Source organism: Gossypium arboreum, chromosome 11 (assembly GCF_025698485.1).
Source record: "Gossypium arboreum isolate Shixiya-1 chromosome 11, ASM2569848v2, whole genome shotgun sequence".
Taxonomy (NCBI): Eukaryota; Viridiplantae; Streptophyta; class Magnoliopsida; order Malvales; family Malvaceae; genus Gossypium; species Gossypium arboreum.
Window position 1 is genome coordinate 130,798,412 of NC_069080.1, and position 17,785 is coordinate 130,816,196.

Below are 17,785 nucleotides of genomic sequence, written 5' to 3' on the forward strand. Positions count from 1 at the left end.
GAAAAACAATAAAATAACAGAATTAAATATTTGATTTGGAAAAAAAAAAGAATCTAAAGTTGACTGAAATTGTGATAACGAAAATAGTAAAAATAATAAAGAGAGTTGAAGGAAAAGAAATTCTTATTGGTAGATTCTAGCCTCCAGTTGTCTCATTCCGCCTTGGGTTCAATCCTCGGCTTTTAAATAACCCTTCTCAACTCAAGCCAGTTATAGTGGAAGAGGACGCCTACGACCACCAGCTCCAAAGATTAGACTTACGATTTTTAGGGAACCTGACTCTAGCCAATAATCTATGCTAGATCAACGCTTCTCAATGGCGAATCCCATGCCATTTTGTCTCATTGGCTCGCCAACCTCTGACGCAGTAAGTTAACGAACCGACTGTGCAATCCTTCCAAAACATACAAAGCGGCCGCCTTTGCATATGCTGAAAAGCTTACTTCTTAAGGGCCATGGACGGAAGTGTCAACCCGTAGTGCGGAGAAACGATGAATACTTGGCGAGAAGGCTAAGTACGGATTCTAGGCCTCAAGAACCCTTTTTGGGGAATGTTGACAACTTTGGCTAGATAGGTTTTAGTGGCTCATGATAATGGTGGAAAAGAAAATAAATATAAAAATGAAAAGGGGAATTTTATTGAAAGAAAATATGAAGAAACAAAAGCCTAAACTTTTAGGGGGGGAGTGTTTACAGAAAAAGATGAACACCCCAAATAGAGTTACTTCACCCCTTATTTATAGTGCTAGGGAGATAGTCTAATTTAACTTAAATTCTAAAAAGATAAATACATTTAATTAAAGATAATTACAATAAAATCCTAAAATTAAATAATCCTAATAATTATCTTAATATTAATTATCCTAATATAAATAAAATAGAGTCTTATAAAATAAAATCTCTTCTTTTTGCATTTTTAGTCCTTGTGTCTTCCATGCTCGCACTTTTGGCACAATCTTTTTCCTGTGTCTCATATCAGCCCATTATGTCTCCAAATTCGCACTTTTGTCCCTTAATTTTGTTTTTGCCTCCAAATCAGTCCCTAAAGGATAAAAAGACATAAATAGCTTAAATTAGTAGGATCAAGCTCAGAATAAACACATGATTAATACATAAAAATACGTTATTCTAGAGCATTATCAATTGCATTCAAACTTTTTTCGTTAAAGAACGTTTTTGCAATAGAGCTCAAATTATGTTGTAAACATTATTAAGAGTATTTATTGTCCAAGTTTTCAAGGGGAAGATTTGGAGATGAGTGTTCTAATCTTTAGGTACAAGGTGAGATCTCTATATTTGGGGATTGAAGAGTGTGAAACACTTATATTCATGCTCAAAGATAGTGAAATTACTCACCGAACTAGGCTCCGCAGACATAAAGAAGTTGAATTGCGTAAACAAACCTGTGTTATTTTTACTTTATTTGCACAATTTTTCCCAGTGCCAAGTTATAATGATCACTACAATCTCACACTTCTATTACAATTATGTATTTCAACAAATAAGCAACTTAAACTAGAAACAAACTCCAATTGAAAATAAGTTTAAACATGCTTTGAAGAAAATATATTTATATACTAATTTCAACTTTTTTCTGAAATTAATTTTTTTCTTATGATATATCAAATATTTAAAAAAATCTTCTACTCAAGGTAAATATGATTAACTAACTATTTCTCAAATTAAATTTGGACCTTATTCATAAATACATTTAGTTTTTTAATAGAAATTTTGGCTAAATATATATATATATATATATATATATATATATATATATATGGGACCTCCCATGCAAGATATTTTAACAACTTGCTAATATAATAAAGTATTTTCATTTGAAAAGTCATACAAAACATACAGAGACAGTACAATAATTGAATAGTTCTCATATCTCAAAGTGTTCACTCTGCATCTCTTTTTCCATATTTCTTCGTAGTCGGCCAAATAATTTTCTTCCCCTTGCTTTTTGATTCATTTTCAAAGAAACTTCCCAAAATTTCAGTGTAATATCTTTATGAAAAACCCATTAATCTTTCAACCCATTTTTTTGTTCATTCAAATCAAGCAAAAAGGAGATATTGAATCCCTCTCCAAAAATCTTCCAACATGTTCATTCATCGACTCCGTTTTGCTTCAATATTCATAGTTTACTGCCTTACAAAGCTTACAAATGGAGCTACACTTCCAGATGATGAAGGTGATTCATAATATTACTCTAGAAAGAAGCTTAATTTGCTTAATTATTTCTTTTAGTAAATTTCACCTTTTTTTTTTATATATATAGTGGAAGCTTTGAGAAGTATTAGTAGGACATTGGGGAAGACAGACTGGAACTTTGATATTGATCTATGTAGTAGAAGCAATAGTTGGTTGGACCAACCCACAAGTTATTATGCTAATAATGTTACTTGTGATTGCTCCTTCAACAATAACACTACCTGCCATGTCATCCACATGTAAGCATATATATATATATATATATATATATATTATAATGAAGTTGTGACTAAACTTATTAGATCTGTTCATGAATTATATATTATTTTATTAAACATGTTTAAAATTTATCAGAAATGAATGAGGGTCGAGATTTTATAAATATGAGATACTTAAACTGACTCTATTATGTATAGATGTAATTATCATGCGCTAATGCTTGAGAGCATGATGTTATGTGTTAACAAGTTACCATCCAATATAAACCTTATACTTTATTGCTTTTAGTATCTTATATATACTGAATTTTTGGTCCATGACTAATTTTCAATGTTACCTCTTAATTGAATACTTACATCAAAAATTGATTGGATTATTAATCTATAGAATAGTATCAAATCAGTTGACTTAAGATTCAAGTTACTGATTTAATTATTTTTTTTAAATTTTTAATGATTTATTTAATTAGATTGTATTAACTAGTTAAATCGACGAATCAATGATTTAATTAAGTTGAATAGTGGCTCAGTTCTAAAAATCTTGAATGCCACATCCATTATATATGATTTTATATGTTTAACATTTTTAATTAAAATTTTAAAATGTATTCTTAATTGGTGTAATTAATTTTTAATTCATTAATCAAATTGTTGAATATAACTAAAATATATTAATTTATTGAAGAAAATTTTTCTAATCATAGTTAGAGCTTTCATATTATATTAAAAATTGATATATTGTAGACTAATATTTTTAATAATATTAAAAAAATAAAATCATAATTAAAACATTTGTGTCATATACATTGTACGATATATGTTACTTCATTAATAACTAAAACTAACATTAATAGGTAAAAGTAACATTATTTAAAATAGTAACTAAAAAATTAATTAAAATATATAAATTATTTGATAATTCAAACAGCTAATAAAAATTCTTCATAATTATTAAAGTATTTTTAAAATTATATATGTAAATTAGACACTTCGCTATTCAATTTTCTCCTCCTTTTTTTTCTAATAGTAAATATGTTGATCATAATTTCATAAACTATATATAAATAATATAAGAATAAATTATATAAATTTATTTATAAAATTTATAAATTTATTTATAAAATTTTATATATGAAAATAATTTTATGTATTATATAAAGAATTAAAATTTTTTATTTAAAACTAAATTAATATATTTTTACATTTTGGTTAATGAAAACATAGTAATTTAAATATAAGTTAATTTAATATAATACATAACCTTTTCTATTTATTATTATATAAATTTATTTAATAAGAGTAGCTTAAAAATTAGAATTTTTAGTTATAAGTACCATAAATTTTCTTATCAATTAATTTTATTTAACTAAATATTTTAAATCAAAATTTTTAGTGTTATTTATAACATTGATAAATCTTATAAATAATTAAATATTTTAAATGATAAATTTAATAATATAAGGTATATTGGTCAATTTAAAATTTATTTAAAATTTTGTTTTTATATATATTATAGAATATAGATATATAAAATATTTTATTGTTTTTTACTAAAATATTTTGTCCTTTTGAGTTGTAATTAAAGTTTTTTTTTTATAAATTTTACATATAATTTAAAATTTTGTATATATTTTACAATTTGGAGAACATTGATAAGATGTTTTTTAATATAAATGTTCTTTTAATAGTTCAATTTGAAATTTACATCTAATAATTATTTAGCTTTTTTTTCCCTTTTGCGTGAGACCCATGTTCGGTAGCAGAGGTGGAGGCAGGCAGGATATTCACTCTCCTAATATTTTTTTTAATCTCTTTTAAAATGTAGAAGATTTAATGTAAACCATTTTATTCTTTAAATGAAAAAAAAAATCCTTCTCTGTTCCAAAAGAAACTTAAACCTTCTTATATATAAATTTTTTAATTTTGATCTTCTCAAAAAATTTATCTCAACCCTGGAATAAAGTTTTGATTTCATTTTTTGATTTACTGAACTCATTTTTCATTATAGCTTTTAGCAACATAACACAAACTTTGTTTTTGTATCAGATCATTCAAGTCACAAAATCTTTCGGGTACTCTCCCACCAAACTTAGCAAGTCTCTCTTACCTACAACAAATGTAAGGACATTTCTAAAGTTTCTTTTTCATGATATATAAATGAAGCTTATTTTTTTCATCAACTTTGCATCAATTAATTAACTATATATCTAATAATATCTTGCTTTAAACTGTTTCTTACAGTGACCTAACTCGAAACTATCTTAGCGGCACCATTCCTTTAGAATGGGGTTCTTCTACGCGACTCGTCAACATGTATGTTTCTTTCCTTGTTGTTTATGCATATGTAGAATCATACAATAGTTCATCTTTTGATAATGAAAAATAATGTTGCTAAATGCAAATGATGTGCTGTATTTCAGTTCCCTTTTCGGAAATCGATTAACAGGTTCAATCCCAGTAGAGCTAGCAAATCTCAGCAATCTTACCTCCTTGTGAGTTAGATTATATCAATTTCTTTTATATATATAAATATATAAGATGATGATAACTTTTTTCATTTTTTAATGAATGTCTAATGGTTAATTAATTTATTTATTGAAAAAACATTGTGTAGAATCCTTGACAACAATGGTCTTTCAGGAGCTTTGCCTGCAGCACTAGGGAACCTATCCAAAATTGAGCGATTGTAAGCGAGACTTTATTTTTTCCTTTTTAATTCTAGTTGAATTTCATTTCATTATATATGCAGTATTTTTATTATGTAAACGATTTAATATCTATTGATTGGTTTTTTTTTAGACATCTTAGTTCCAACAAATTTACTGGTGAAATACCTGAAATGTTGGCTAGGCTGACTTCGTTGAAGGATTTGTAAGCAATTCTAATTTCTAATGTTCCTTTTTACTAATTTATCTCATATCTGAATATATATATGTCTGGATAAACTGTTTTTTATACATATCATTTGTATATTTTATATGATATAGTTATGTTAATTTTATATTCTCAACAGTCGGATTAGTGACAACAATTTTACAGGACACATTCCTGACTTTATATTCCAAAATTGGACAAATCTCGAACAGATGTGAGAATTTAATTTAACATTTTCTTTATTTAGTTATTTATTTTTTATTTTATCAATCAATTAAATGAATCCATCTTTTTGTAATGACAGATATATGGAGGGAAGTGGTTTGAGTGGACCAATTCCATCCATTAATGCTACTTTAGAAAACTTAGTATCCATGTAAGCTCCAATAATCTTAAAACATCGTGACAATATTCAGTACGTTAAAAATAAACAAAATTTAATATCTTATGTATGTTTGTATGTGGTTATTAATATTGGTTTACAGAATAATTAGTGACTTGGATGGAGCTGATACAACTTTTTCACAATTGCTCATCAATGCCACTTTGCCTAAATTGAAAAGACTGTAAGCATGAACTCTGAAATAAGGCAAAGATTTATTAAAGTTATGAGATATTGAGGAGTTTTAAAAGAATATTAGAATTAATTTATGATTGAATTACAGGATGTTGAGGAGTTGCAATCTCATTGGAGAGATACCTGCTTCTTTAGGGACATTCACTACAATAAAGATATTGTAAGTCATTACACTTTCTTCTTTTACACTAAAAAAGTAAAAAGAAAGTTTTTTGAGAGGTTCAAGTTTAGTTTGCTCATATCTTTTTTAACACTTGGATTGTAGAAATGGAATTTCAATATTTGCAACCTCTTTTCTTTCATTCCTAACTTGTATTAGGACATAATTACTTGTGAATTTTGATGCATTGTTGGTTTGGTTTTTTTTTTTTTTTTTTTGCCTTTCCTTATTTGTACGTAGATTATTCAAGAGATAAATTGAAATTTTTTTTATAACATGTGGTTTTAACATCATTTTTATAATTTTTCTTGTAGAGATCTCAGCTTTAATAGACTCAGTGGAGAAATTCCAGAAAGTCTTTCTACTCTTTATAATTTGGATTATTTGTAAGGAGGGTTTTTAGTTGTAGTGTAGACTTCCCTTTTCCTTTATTTATATACTCATTTGGAACAAATGGAAATAAAAAGAAAAGCTTGATGATTTCCTTTTATTAGGTTCTTAAATAGAAACAATTTTACTGGATCAGTCCCTCAATGGATATTGAACACAAAGGAAAAAATGTAAGATATATTTACTTCTTATTTAATGTTGAATTCCATTCATTATATGCTTAACAAGTTTGATTAACCAAAATAATATTCATCAGTCTTTAATAGACTTGTTGCCGATATCAAGCTTTTAATAGAGATATCTATGAATATACCTGCAGACTCTTAATGAAAATAATATTCTAAACTATTCTCTTTGCAGGGATCTTTCATACAACAACTTCAATGACACAGGTGAATCAAGCTGTCAAATAAGTAATACCGTGTATGACAAGTTTCTCCTCTAACTCCATTAGTGGATCTTTGTTGTAAATGGTTGTATATATATCATTTGTGGTTGATTGTGGATCTGCAGGAACTTGTTCGCAAGCATTGCAAGAGTCAATAACTCGTAAGTGTTAACACAACAACAATCATTAAACTAATTTTTTGTCTTTCAGCCACTTCAGTTCTGGGATTTTAATGCCTAAGCTTTTTAATTGTTTTATTAGAGGAATTGTTCCATGTTTGAGAAGCCAAATTAACTGCGCAGCCGAGCGTGAGTACAAGTTTCATATTTGTTAGATATTCAGAATTGCTTGTGCCATTTCATCTATGTTAATGCTGATATACATTTGCTAATTCAACTTATTTTAGATGATATTATTGTTATCGTAATAATTAAAAGGACATTAATTTTATCATATTTAAACTCGTATTATCTTTTATTTAAAGATTTGCAGAATATGGATAATAAAATGAAAGTGAACTTTTTCTCTAGTATTTAAGTCAAGTTCGAATGCTATTTAAATACTTCCAAACAGGATTAAGCTCCTATTGTAAAATGGATGATGATATATGTGATTATACTAAAAAACTTATCAAATATAGCAACAATTTTTTAGCTGCCATTTGTTATTACTAACCACCTAATTAAAATGAGACAGAAACTTTTTTTGAAATAATATAGGGGTAGGTATGGGTTCACGTAGTTTAAATTCATGTTAAATAGGTGTCTAATAAAAACTTTAAGTATCCCTTCATAACAGAAATAATTCTTCCTTGTGTGTTATTTTTTGTGTTGTATTCTTTAAAGTTTCCTTTCTCCTCTTTTCCATGTGATTGCTACAAACTATTGTTATTTTCCTCAGCTTTGCACTTTGTCCGTATAAACTGTGGAGGGGGAGAAATAACTGTTAATGGCATCACTTACGAAGCCGATAAATATCAAGCTGGGCCTTCGACATTTTACCAAAGTACCAACTGGGCATTTAGCAGCACCGGAATTTTTCTAAGCGATGACCGCCCCGACGACGTCTTGACTTTGAAGAGTAGTATACTTTCTAGCAATGGTGGCGATGAATTATACACGGATGCAAGGGTTTCGCCTAGTTCTTTGACTTACTACGCATTTTGTCTTGCCAATGCAACTTACAATGTAAGCCTCCATTTCGCTGAGATTCAGTTCACTAATGGTGAAACCTATAGCAGCTTAGGGAAGAGGATGTTCGATATTTACATTCAGGTATTTCTATTATCATTCTTGCTAGAATTTCAGTTTATACTATTCTTTAGATATATATATATTGTTATCCGGATTTGAATTGAGTGTCAAATTTTTCGTAAGAGTAATTCCCGTGTTTTAAAAAAAATAAAATTTAAGCTAAATGCTAAAACTAAGTTTTACGACCTGTGCTTGCATGGAAAGTGAAATGGAATGGATAATAATTGCAGGGAGAGCGGGTGAAACAAGATTTCAATATTATAGAAGCAGCAGGAGGGGCAGGCCTATCGAGAATAGAAAGATTCAATGCAAATGTAACCGATGGCACTTTGGAGATTCATTTCCGATGGGCTGGAAAAGGGACGACTTCTATCCCCGAGAGAGGCATTTACGGTCCTCTAATCTCAGGAATCTCTATTTTCAATCCTGGTAGGTTTTCAACTTCCATTGACTCTTATTGTCTCCGATTAATCGCATTTATCCGAAAATTTAGAGAATAAAAACTCTATTTTGAATCTATATTATTATACTGGAAAGAATTGTATGAAACAATAACTCGTATTCCTTTTCTAATAATTTTATGTCACATTAATATTTTCATCCTGAATTTCAGGATTTTAATTACTGATGTGATTTAATATTATTGAAAATGAATAATATCTTTATTTCATACTATCCTTTCTCATATTACCATGTCAATAAACTTTTACACTTGCCAAGTTCAAAATTAAAATGAACCTATTTATCAAATTTATATACTAAAGTGAACCAAAAAATACAAATATCAAAATAAACTTCATTGTCAAGTTGACACATCAATCCCATTAAAATTGTTATAGTCTAGTCAACTTTTTCGTTCAAAAAATAAAAATTTAACTAAATTTTGAATACTAAAAACCAAAATAACAAAAAAAAAGTAAATACTAAAACTAAATTTATCATTACGAAACTACAAAAATCATTGAATTCTTTTGAAGTGAATTTCTCCCTTTATCGAACCTCAAAGACTTAATCACATAGCCACTCTCCTATTGGGAAGAAATCGAACAACAGAAACAAAACGAAAGCACAACCGGTGTTCTTTCTCTCCCTATAACTCTTGTCAAAAATTATGGCAATCACAATAGCACAAGATATGTTCTCTAGCAGCCTTAATTAACCACAAATCAACTAATGCAACCACAACAAAAATAAATAAAGACACCGGTATTTTTACATGGAAAACCCCTTTAAATCAAGGGTAAAAACCACAGGACTTTAGAGTCCGATCAAGAGCTCCACTATCATCAAATGTTCAACTACAAGATCACAATATCAAGCCTACAACAAGCATTCAACTCCAACAAGGCTAACAATATGTAATCTTTAGCAAAAGAGAGAAAAATGAGAGAATATCACCAAAAACGCAGGTGCTGAAAAATGGGTATTTTCGACGCTACAAAACTCAGATGAAAAATTCGACCGTACAAAGTCAAGAACACCTTATTGCCTAGCTGCTGTCCAAAAATCAGCTCAATCGAACCACGGATGAACCTTCGATCGAAGAGTTGATCACTGCTGCACCAAACTTGAAAAACTAAAATTTTCTTCTCTCTTTCTCTCTGTTTTAATTTGAGATTTTTTTTTTTTGGCTCTCAAAAATTTCTGCCCACATCACCTGTTAAAAGCCCCAAAAAAATGGCTTTTGACAAAACCAAAAAAGAGACAATAAAATGTGGCAGAAATTATGGGTTTCCCACATAGTGGGACCCATACCCAACAAATCTCCCCCTCCAACTATGTGGGGAATGCCTCCATGCCGGAGGTCAAACAACATGCTTCAAACTTTCCTCTTGGTAAGGCCTTTGTCAACATATCAGCACCATTATCATTAGTGTGTATCTTCTCAAGCTCTAACAGCTTAGCTTCAAAAACATCTCGTATCCAATGGTACCTCACATCAATATGCATAGATCTAGCATGAAAAGTTGAGTTCTTACCAAGATGAATAGCACTCTGGCTATCACAATACAGGACATACTTCTCTTGAGTAAAACCAAGCTCATGCACAAACTTCTTCATTCAAAGCATCTCCTTACACGCTTCGGTTGCTGCAATGAACTCTGATTCGGTGGTGGACAATGCAACACACTTTTGCAATCTCGATTGCCATGCCACAGCTCCTCCTGCATAAGTGATTAAGTAACCTGAAGTAGATCTCCTCAAGTCAATATCTCCGGCCATGTCTGAATCTGTATACCCAACAAGAACAGGTTTCTCATTGCCGAAACAAAGTTTCATGTTGGAAGTGCCACGAAGATATCTCATAATCCACTTCACTGCATTCCAATGCTCTCTGCCTGGATTAGAAAGAAACCGACTAACTGTACCAACAACATAAGCCAAGTTTGGTCTCGTGCAAACCATTGCATACATCAGACTACCCACGGCTGAAGAGTAAGGAATTTTCTGCATCTCTTCCTTCTCCTTTTCTGTGGAAGGACTATGCTTAACACTTAATCTAAAGTGCATAGCAAATGGAGTATTCACCGCTTTAGCTTTGTCCATACTAAACCTTTGAAGTACTTTCTCAATGTACCTCTCTTGTGATAACCATAATTTCTTGGCCTTTCTATCACGTGTCAATCTTATGCCAAGAATTTGCTTTGCTGGCCCCAAATCCTTCATTGCAAAGGATTTACTCAACTCTTGTTTCAACTTCTCAATTCTAGAAGCATTCTGACCAACAATAAGCATATCATCAACATAGAGCAAAAGAATAATAAAATCATCACCAGATAATCTCTTAACAAATACACAATGATCAGAAGTAGTCTTCTTGTAGCCTTGCTCCCCCATAATAGACTCAAACTTCTTGTACCATTGCCTTGGAGCTTGCTTCAAACCATACAAGCTCTTCTTCAATCTGCACACATAGTCCTCTTTCCCTTGTGTAACAAAACCCTCTGGCTGCTCCATGTAAAGCTCTTCTTCCAAGTCACCATGAAGAAAAGCGGTTTTCACATCCATTTGTTCAACCTCTAAGTCAGAACAATCTGCCAAACTCAATATAGTTCTTATAGAGGACATCTTCACAACCGGAGAAAATATTTCTTCAAAATCAACCCCCTTTTTTCTGAATATAACCCTTGACCACCAATCTAGCTTTGTATCGTGGAGATGAAGACTTCTCTTCTTGCTTCAACCTGTAAACCCATCGATTCTTCAAAGCTCTTTTGCCCTTAGGCAGTTTCACCAATTCAAAGGTATGGTTCTCATGCAAGGATTGAAGTTCGTCTTTCATCGCTTCAACCCACTAATCTTTGCATTCACTCTCCATAGCGTCTTCATAACATTCAGATTCTCCCCCGTCAGTCAAAAGAACATAGTCATCAAGAGAATACCTGACAGAAGATCGTCGATCTTTGGAAGACCTTCGAAGTGGAACTGCTGGTGGAGCTATAGGTGCTTGTTGATGATCATTCACAACATCATCCATAGGAGTATCAAAGTCACCTATAGTCTGATGGTCACCACTAATATCACCATGCACATCATCCTGGATAGGATCTGGTGAAGAGTCTAGGGGAACCGGATTCACATCGATTAAGTCACCACTACCTTGTGAATCCACTTTCTCCGTCTTATCAATGTCATCAATGGTCTGATCCTCAATGAAGACAACATCTCTGCTTCTCACGAGTTTCTTCTGAACTGGATCATAGAGTCTATAACCAAACTCACCATCTAGACCATAACCAATAAAAATGCATTGTCGAGCCTTGGCATCTAACTTGGATCTTTCATCCTTTGGAACATGAACAAATGCTTTACAACCGAACACACGTAGGTGATCATATGACGCGTCTTTACCAAACTAAACTCTATCTGGCACATCACCTTTCAAAGGAACACTAGGAGACAGATTTATCACATGTGTCACTGTATTCAAAGCTTCAGCCCAAAACGATCTTGGCAACTTTGCATCTAACAACAAACATCTAACTCTCTCAATCAATGTTCGGTTCATTCTTCTAGCTAACCTATTTAACTGTGGAGTCTTTGGTGGTGTTCTCTGATGTCTGATTCCTTGTCGCAGACAATACTCATGAAACGACCCTGTGTACTCGCCACCATTATCAATACGAATGCACTTCAACTTCTTTCCAGTTTCCCTTTCAACTGATACTTGAAACTGTTTAAACACCTCAAAGACTTGATTTTTAGACTTCAAAGTGTAAACCCATAGCTTTCTTGAACAATCATCAATGAAAGTCACAAAGTAAAGTGCACCACCATGTGGTCTTACTTTTATCGGACCACAAACATCTGAATGGACCAACTCTAGCAACTCTGATTTCCTATGAGGAGGATGGCTTCTAAATGAAACTCTTCTCTGCTTTCCTGCTAGACAATGAGCACAATTCTTCAGTGTAGCATTCTTTAAACCCGAAAGTTGATTCTTCTTCGCTAAATAGTTAAGTCCTTCTCACTCATGTGGTGAAGTCGTTTATGCCACAACTCGGTTGAGTGTCATTCATCGTCACATTCACCGCTCTCGAGAAGTCAAAGCTTGCATCAAGTACAAATTTGAGCTCTTCTTTCCTCGAGCCACAACCAAGGAGCCTTTAGTTAGCTTCCACTGCCCTTCACTAAAGGTGTTACAGAATCCCTCATCATCAAGCTTTCCTGCAGAAATCAAATTCAAATGGACATCCGGTGCATGTCTAACATCCTTGAGAGTTAACTTTGTTCCATTGTTACTCACCAAGCTAACATCTCCCATACCAATAACCGAAACCAAACCATCATTACCCATCTTCAATACCCAAAATCACCAGGAGTATAAAATGTGAAGAATTCCTTCCTCGACGTGACATGAAGTGATGCACCAGTATCAATCACCCAACTAGTCTCGTCGCATGCTAGGTTGACCAAATTCTCATCACAAATAACTAAGATCTTCACGAGTAACAGAGCAACACGCCGGATTTTTCATCGTCATTCCGATCGTGTTTATCACCACCACCTTTGTTCTCTTTCTTCCACTTGAAGTAATATTTCTTGATATGACCTTTCTTACCACAATGATGACACTCAAGATTCTTGTATCTCGATCTTGACTTGCTTCGGCTTTTATCTCTACCCTTTCCATCTTTGTCTCTGTTTCTCCCCCTGTTCTCGATAACCAACACCTCGGACTGTGATGTAGAACCCTGAGATCTTCTTCTAACCTCTTCAATCAACACACCACTCTTAGCCAAATCCAAAGTAATAATACCCTGTGGGGCAGAATTAATGAGTGAGACCCGAAAGGTCTCCCAAGAGTCTGGTAGAGTAGCAAGCAACCAAAGTCCTAAAATCTCGTCATCAAATTTGACACCCATACCAAGCAACTGATTCATCACACTCTGAAATTCACTAACATGGTCAGCTATAGACATTCCTTCTTTATATTTCAGCGCCATCATTTTCTTCAGCAAAAACAACTTGTTATTGCCCGACCTCGAAGCATACAAGCTTTCAAGCTTCTCCCACAATGTTCGAGCATGTGTCTCCTGATCAATGTGGTTGTAAACATTTTCTTCAACAAATTGCCGAATAAAGCCACACACTTGTTGATGTTCAAATTCCCATTCTTCATCACTTTTGGAATCGGGTTTTTGAGTAGTAAAGACCGGAAGATGCAAAGCCTTCACAAACAACAAGTCCTTCATTTTATTCCGCCAAAGTTGATAATTTATGCCATTTAACATAATCATCTTGCTCGTATTAATTTCCATAATTATCTGACACAATAACCAAGCTCTGATACCCGTTTATTGGGAAGAAATCGAACAACAAAAGAAAAACGAAAGCACAACCGGTGTTCTTTCTCTCCCTATAACTCCTGTCAAAAATTATGGCAATCACAATAGCACAAGATATGTTCTCTAGCAGCCTTAATCAACCACAAATAAACTAATGCAACCACAACAAAAATAAATAGAGACACCGGTATTTTTACATGGAAAACCCCTTTAAATCAAGGGTAAAAACCACGAGACTTTAGAGTCCGATCAAGAGCTCCACTATCATCAAATGTTCAACTACAAGATCACAATATCAAGCCTACAACAAGCATTCAACTCCAACAAGGCTAACAATATGTAATCTTTAGTAAAAGAGAGAAAAATGAGAGAATATCACCAAAAACGCAGGTGCTGAAAAATGGGTATTTTCGACGCTACAAGACTCGGATGAAAAATCCAACCGTACAAAGTCAAGAACACCTTATCGCCTAGCTGCTGTCCAAAAATCAGCTCAATCGAACCACGGATGAACCTTCGATCGAAGAGTTGATCACTGCTGCACCAAACTTAAAAAACTGAAATTTTCTTCTTTCTTTTTCTCTGTTTTAATTTGAGTTTTTTTTTTTTTTGCTCTTAAAAATTTCTGCCCACATCACCTGTTAAAAGCCCCAAAAAAATGGCTTTTGACAAAACTAAAAAAGAGACAATAAAATGTGGTAGAAATTATGGGTTTCCCACATAGTGGAACCATACCCAACATCTCCATTTCCACAAAAGTTTTCAAAAAAAATTTAATGCAATTTTTGCTTCAAGAAGTAAACTCAAGTTTTTCTACAATAATTATCAACGAATAATAAAAAAAAAAATCATTTTTTTTTAGCAAATGATGACAGCTGACACTGTCCACACGCATCGATATGAACATGTTGAAGTGGCTTGACTGCCTTTAATGTCACTTTTTAAGGAAAATCCTTTTCTCGCGTTCTTGCTTCGAAGAAATGGCTGCTCACAGAATTAATTAGGATAGTTAATTTACAGAATTCTTTTTACCATTTTCTTTTCCCCTACAACTCTGATTGCTCCAAAGTTCAAGTGACTAAACCTCATATACTAACATCATGATTCTTTCGATTATCTTGAAATCCAACATAAATATCACATTATTTGAGATGAATACTTTGCAATCAAGTTAGAACCGTAAACTTTTAATTAAAAACAATATTTTTCATGTGAAATTTCATATTATTATTAAAAAGATTATCTTAAACTCGAAATATTATTTTATAGCTTAAGAATGTAATAAACATCGATAATAAAACTATGGATACTATCTTTTAAAAATAAATTAGAATGATATTTCCCTTGAATTTGGACTTTTGAAAAGTTTACAAATGGAACATTGTCTCTAACATTTCTTCAAGCTCTACATCATTTTTAAAATATCAAATGCCTTCATCGTCATTTTCTTCATTTTTGAGTGTTAATAACAAAGTTGGCTCTTCCACGTCTTGTTTATCTTTAATGAGATTGATGTTTTCTTCATTTTTGATAATATCATTTTGGCACTTTAATGACCAAATTTATAGTAAAAGTAACATTTAACATTATACTTGAATACCTCATTTTGTCTAATCTCAAGTAATTTTGTCTTTGCTCTTTCACAATTTCTAGTTGATGGGTTACCGCTATCATTGTTGCAATTACAGTGATCACCTCTTCCACATCCACCTTGGCCAAAGCCATGTCCTCTTCCTCTTTCTCATCCTCAACATCAACTTTTTTATGCTTTTCTTTTCATTTATCTTTTAAATATAACTTGGTTTTGAAAACTTGCTCCAATGACTCATTTGGTCTTCCTTTAAACTTTTCTTATTGATCTTGTAACTCAGTCATTATCTGGTCAACTGCCATACAATCTAAATATTTTGACTCAAAGACACAAATAACGTAATCAAATTTTGGAATCAAGGAAAGAAGAGCATTTACGTTCATATTATTATCTTGCAATGTTTCTTCATATCTCTTTATTTGATTCACAATAGCCAACATCTTTAAATAATAATCCTTTTTTTTTTCAAATTACTTCATTCACAAAGTTCCAAATTTATCTTTTCACTTTGTCAACTCCTTAAAAAGAACTTTACAAAATTTTCCAAGCTTCTTTTGTGGTAATAGCATTGATCACTTTCACAAACATCAATTCTTCTAAACATTACTGGACGAGGATGAAACTTTGTTGATTCTTTTCTCATGTCTTTACCAAAGTATCTTTCTCATTTTACAATAATGATACATTATTTTGTGGAGGATTATAACCATATCTCATGTGATTGGATAAGATAAACCAAATAATTAATAACATATGAACACATGTAAGTAAATTTGCATACATAATCTAGAAATTTAAATTACATATCCAACCATGGATAGAACTACATCTCTGTTCTTTTTTTGATATCTTAATAACACTTGTACATAATGATCTGAACCAAGATTTTCATGTCGTCTTTGGAACTGGCTTATATGTAAAGTTTTTAAAGCAGGTTATAAACCATCGAAAAAGGTTGATCGTATCTCGACAGCTGCAATGGCTGGTATCGTGGCCGGAGCAACGTTTGCTACTTTGTTGATTGTAGGCATCTTTTGGTGGAATTGCTGTTATAAATTAGATGATGAAATATCTGATGTTCTCTTGGGCGATGAATTCCAAAATGGGATGGAACTTAGGAAGTTTTCCTTGGTACAAATAGCTAAAATGACCAATAATTTCAACGGTGAAAAACTAGGAGAAGGAGGGTTTGGTGTAGTTTATAAAGGGTACTTAAAGGACTTGGATACTTATGTTGCTGTTAAACGGATTTCAAAGGCCTCTAAGCAAGGAATTAAGGAATATGCATCTGAAGTGAAGATTATTAGCCGATCAAGGCACAAGAATCTTGTGAAGCTTATTGGTCAGTGTCATGAAAAAGGAGAACTTATACTTGTTTATGAGTTGATGGCTAATGGCAGCCTAGATTCCCATCTTTTTAAAGGTAAAACCTTATTGACTTGGGAAGTGAGATTTAAAATTGTGCAGGACCTGGCATCAGCACTGTTCTATCTACATGAAGAAGGTGACCATTGCGTACTACACAGAGATATCAAAGCGAGCAACATTATGTTGGATTCTTGTTTCAATGCTAAACTTGGGGATTTCGGGCTTGCTAGGCTAGTGGATCATGAAAAAGCGTCACAAACCACCCATTTAGCTGGGACTATGGGCTATTTGGCACCTGAATGCGTTTCATCGGGAAAGGCTAGCAAGGAATCGGATGTCTACAGTTTTGGAGTTGTGGCATTGGAGATTGCATGTGGCAGAAGATCAATAGAGCCCAAATATGAAGAATCTCAAGCTTCGTTGGTAGCGTGGGTGTGGAATGCATATGGAAGCCAACGGTTACCTGATGTAGCTGACCCAAAACTATGTATGAACTTTGATGCTAAACAAATGGAATGCTTGTTAATGGTTGGACTGTGGTGCGTCCATCCAGACCAGCATTTAAGACCGTCTATAAGGCAAACAATTCAGGTTCTTAATTTCGAAGCACCATTGCCGAAGCTTCCAGGTAAGAGGCCAACTCCCACATATGATGCACAAATCACTTCAGAAATTCAAGCAAGTGAGCCTTGTGTTTCTAGTATGAGTATTACAGTGCCGCGTTAGACTAATATAATTATGATATACATCATATTCAAATTGATAAAAGATGTCTATTGACAATAGTATACATATATAATGATTAAACGCTTTTGATTTTAAATAAAGAGTTAAAATTTTAAATTTACACAACAATGGACAATAAGCAAAAATATGGCCGAATATTTGCTTGCCCGAACGAACGAAAATACCCAAAAGGCAGACCCAATCTGCCATAATTTTGTCATTAAAAATAAAAAG

The 17,785-nt window shown here is 32.4% G+C and overlaps 1 protein-coding gene across 3 annotated transcripts; it reads left to right on the plus strand.

The window, feature by feature from the left end:
• The first annotated feature begins 1,844 nt into the window (after nucleotides 1-1,844).
• LOC108481509 (probable leucine-rich repeat receptor-like serine/threonine-protein kinase At3g14840) lies at nucleotides 1,845-17,680 on the plus strand. 3 transcript variants are annotated; one of them, XM_053021077.1, is made up of 20 exons: nucleotides 1,845-2,197; nucleotides 2,285-2,456; nucleotides 4,482-4,553; nucleotides 4,677-4,748; nucleotides 4,856-4,927; nucleotides 5,050-5,121; nucleotides 5,235-5,306; nucleotides 5,449-5,523; nucleotides 5,614-5,685; nucleotides 5,795-5,875; nucleotides 5,975-6,046; nucleotides 6,361-6,432; nucleotides 6,541-6,606; nucleotides 6,797-6,859; nucleotides 6,950-6,985; nucleotides 7,086-7,132; nucleotides 7,725-8,098; nucleotides 8,308-8,506; nucleotides 16,380-16,799; nucleotides 16,925-17,091. In XM_053021077.1, the coding sequence occupies exons 1-20, from the start codon at nucleotides 2,107-2,109 to the stop codon at nucleotides 16,954-16,956; spliced, it is 2,232 nt and encodes a 743-aa protein (XP_052877037.1). In that variant the 5' UTR covers nucleotides 1,845-2,106; the 3' UTR covers nucleotides 16,957-17,091. The 3 variants fall into 3 exon arrangements, with proteins under 3 accessions (XP_052877037.1, XP_017640123.1, XP_052877036.1); XM_017784634.2 differs by having other exon boundaries at nucleotides 16,380-17,680; XM_053021076.1 differs by having other exon boundaries at nucleotides 16,392-17,680.
• The last annotated feature ends 105 nt before the right edge of the window (nucleotides 17,681-17,785 follow it).

Coding starts and splice junctions, on each gene's coding strand:
- LOC108481509 (XM_017784634.2), top strand. CDS start 2,107: ATGTTCATTCATCGACTCCGTTTTGCTTCAATATTCATAGTTTACTGC. Junction 2,457..4,481: donor ACCTGCCATGTCATCCACAT/GTAAGCATATAT, acceptor TTTTTGTATCAG/ATCATTCAAGTCACAAAATC. Junction 5,122..5,234: donor CTATCCAAAATTGAGCGATT/GTAAGCGAGACT, acceptor GTTTTTTTTTAG/ACATCTTAGTTCCAACAAAT.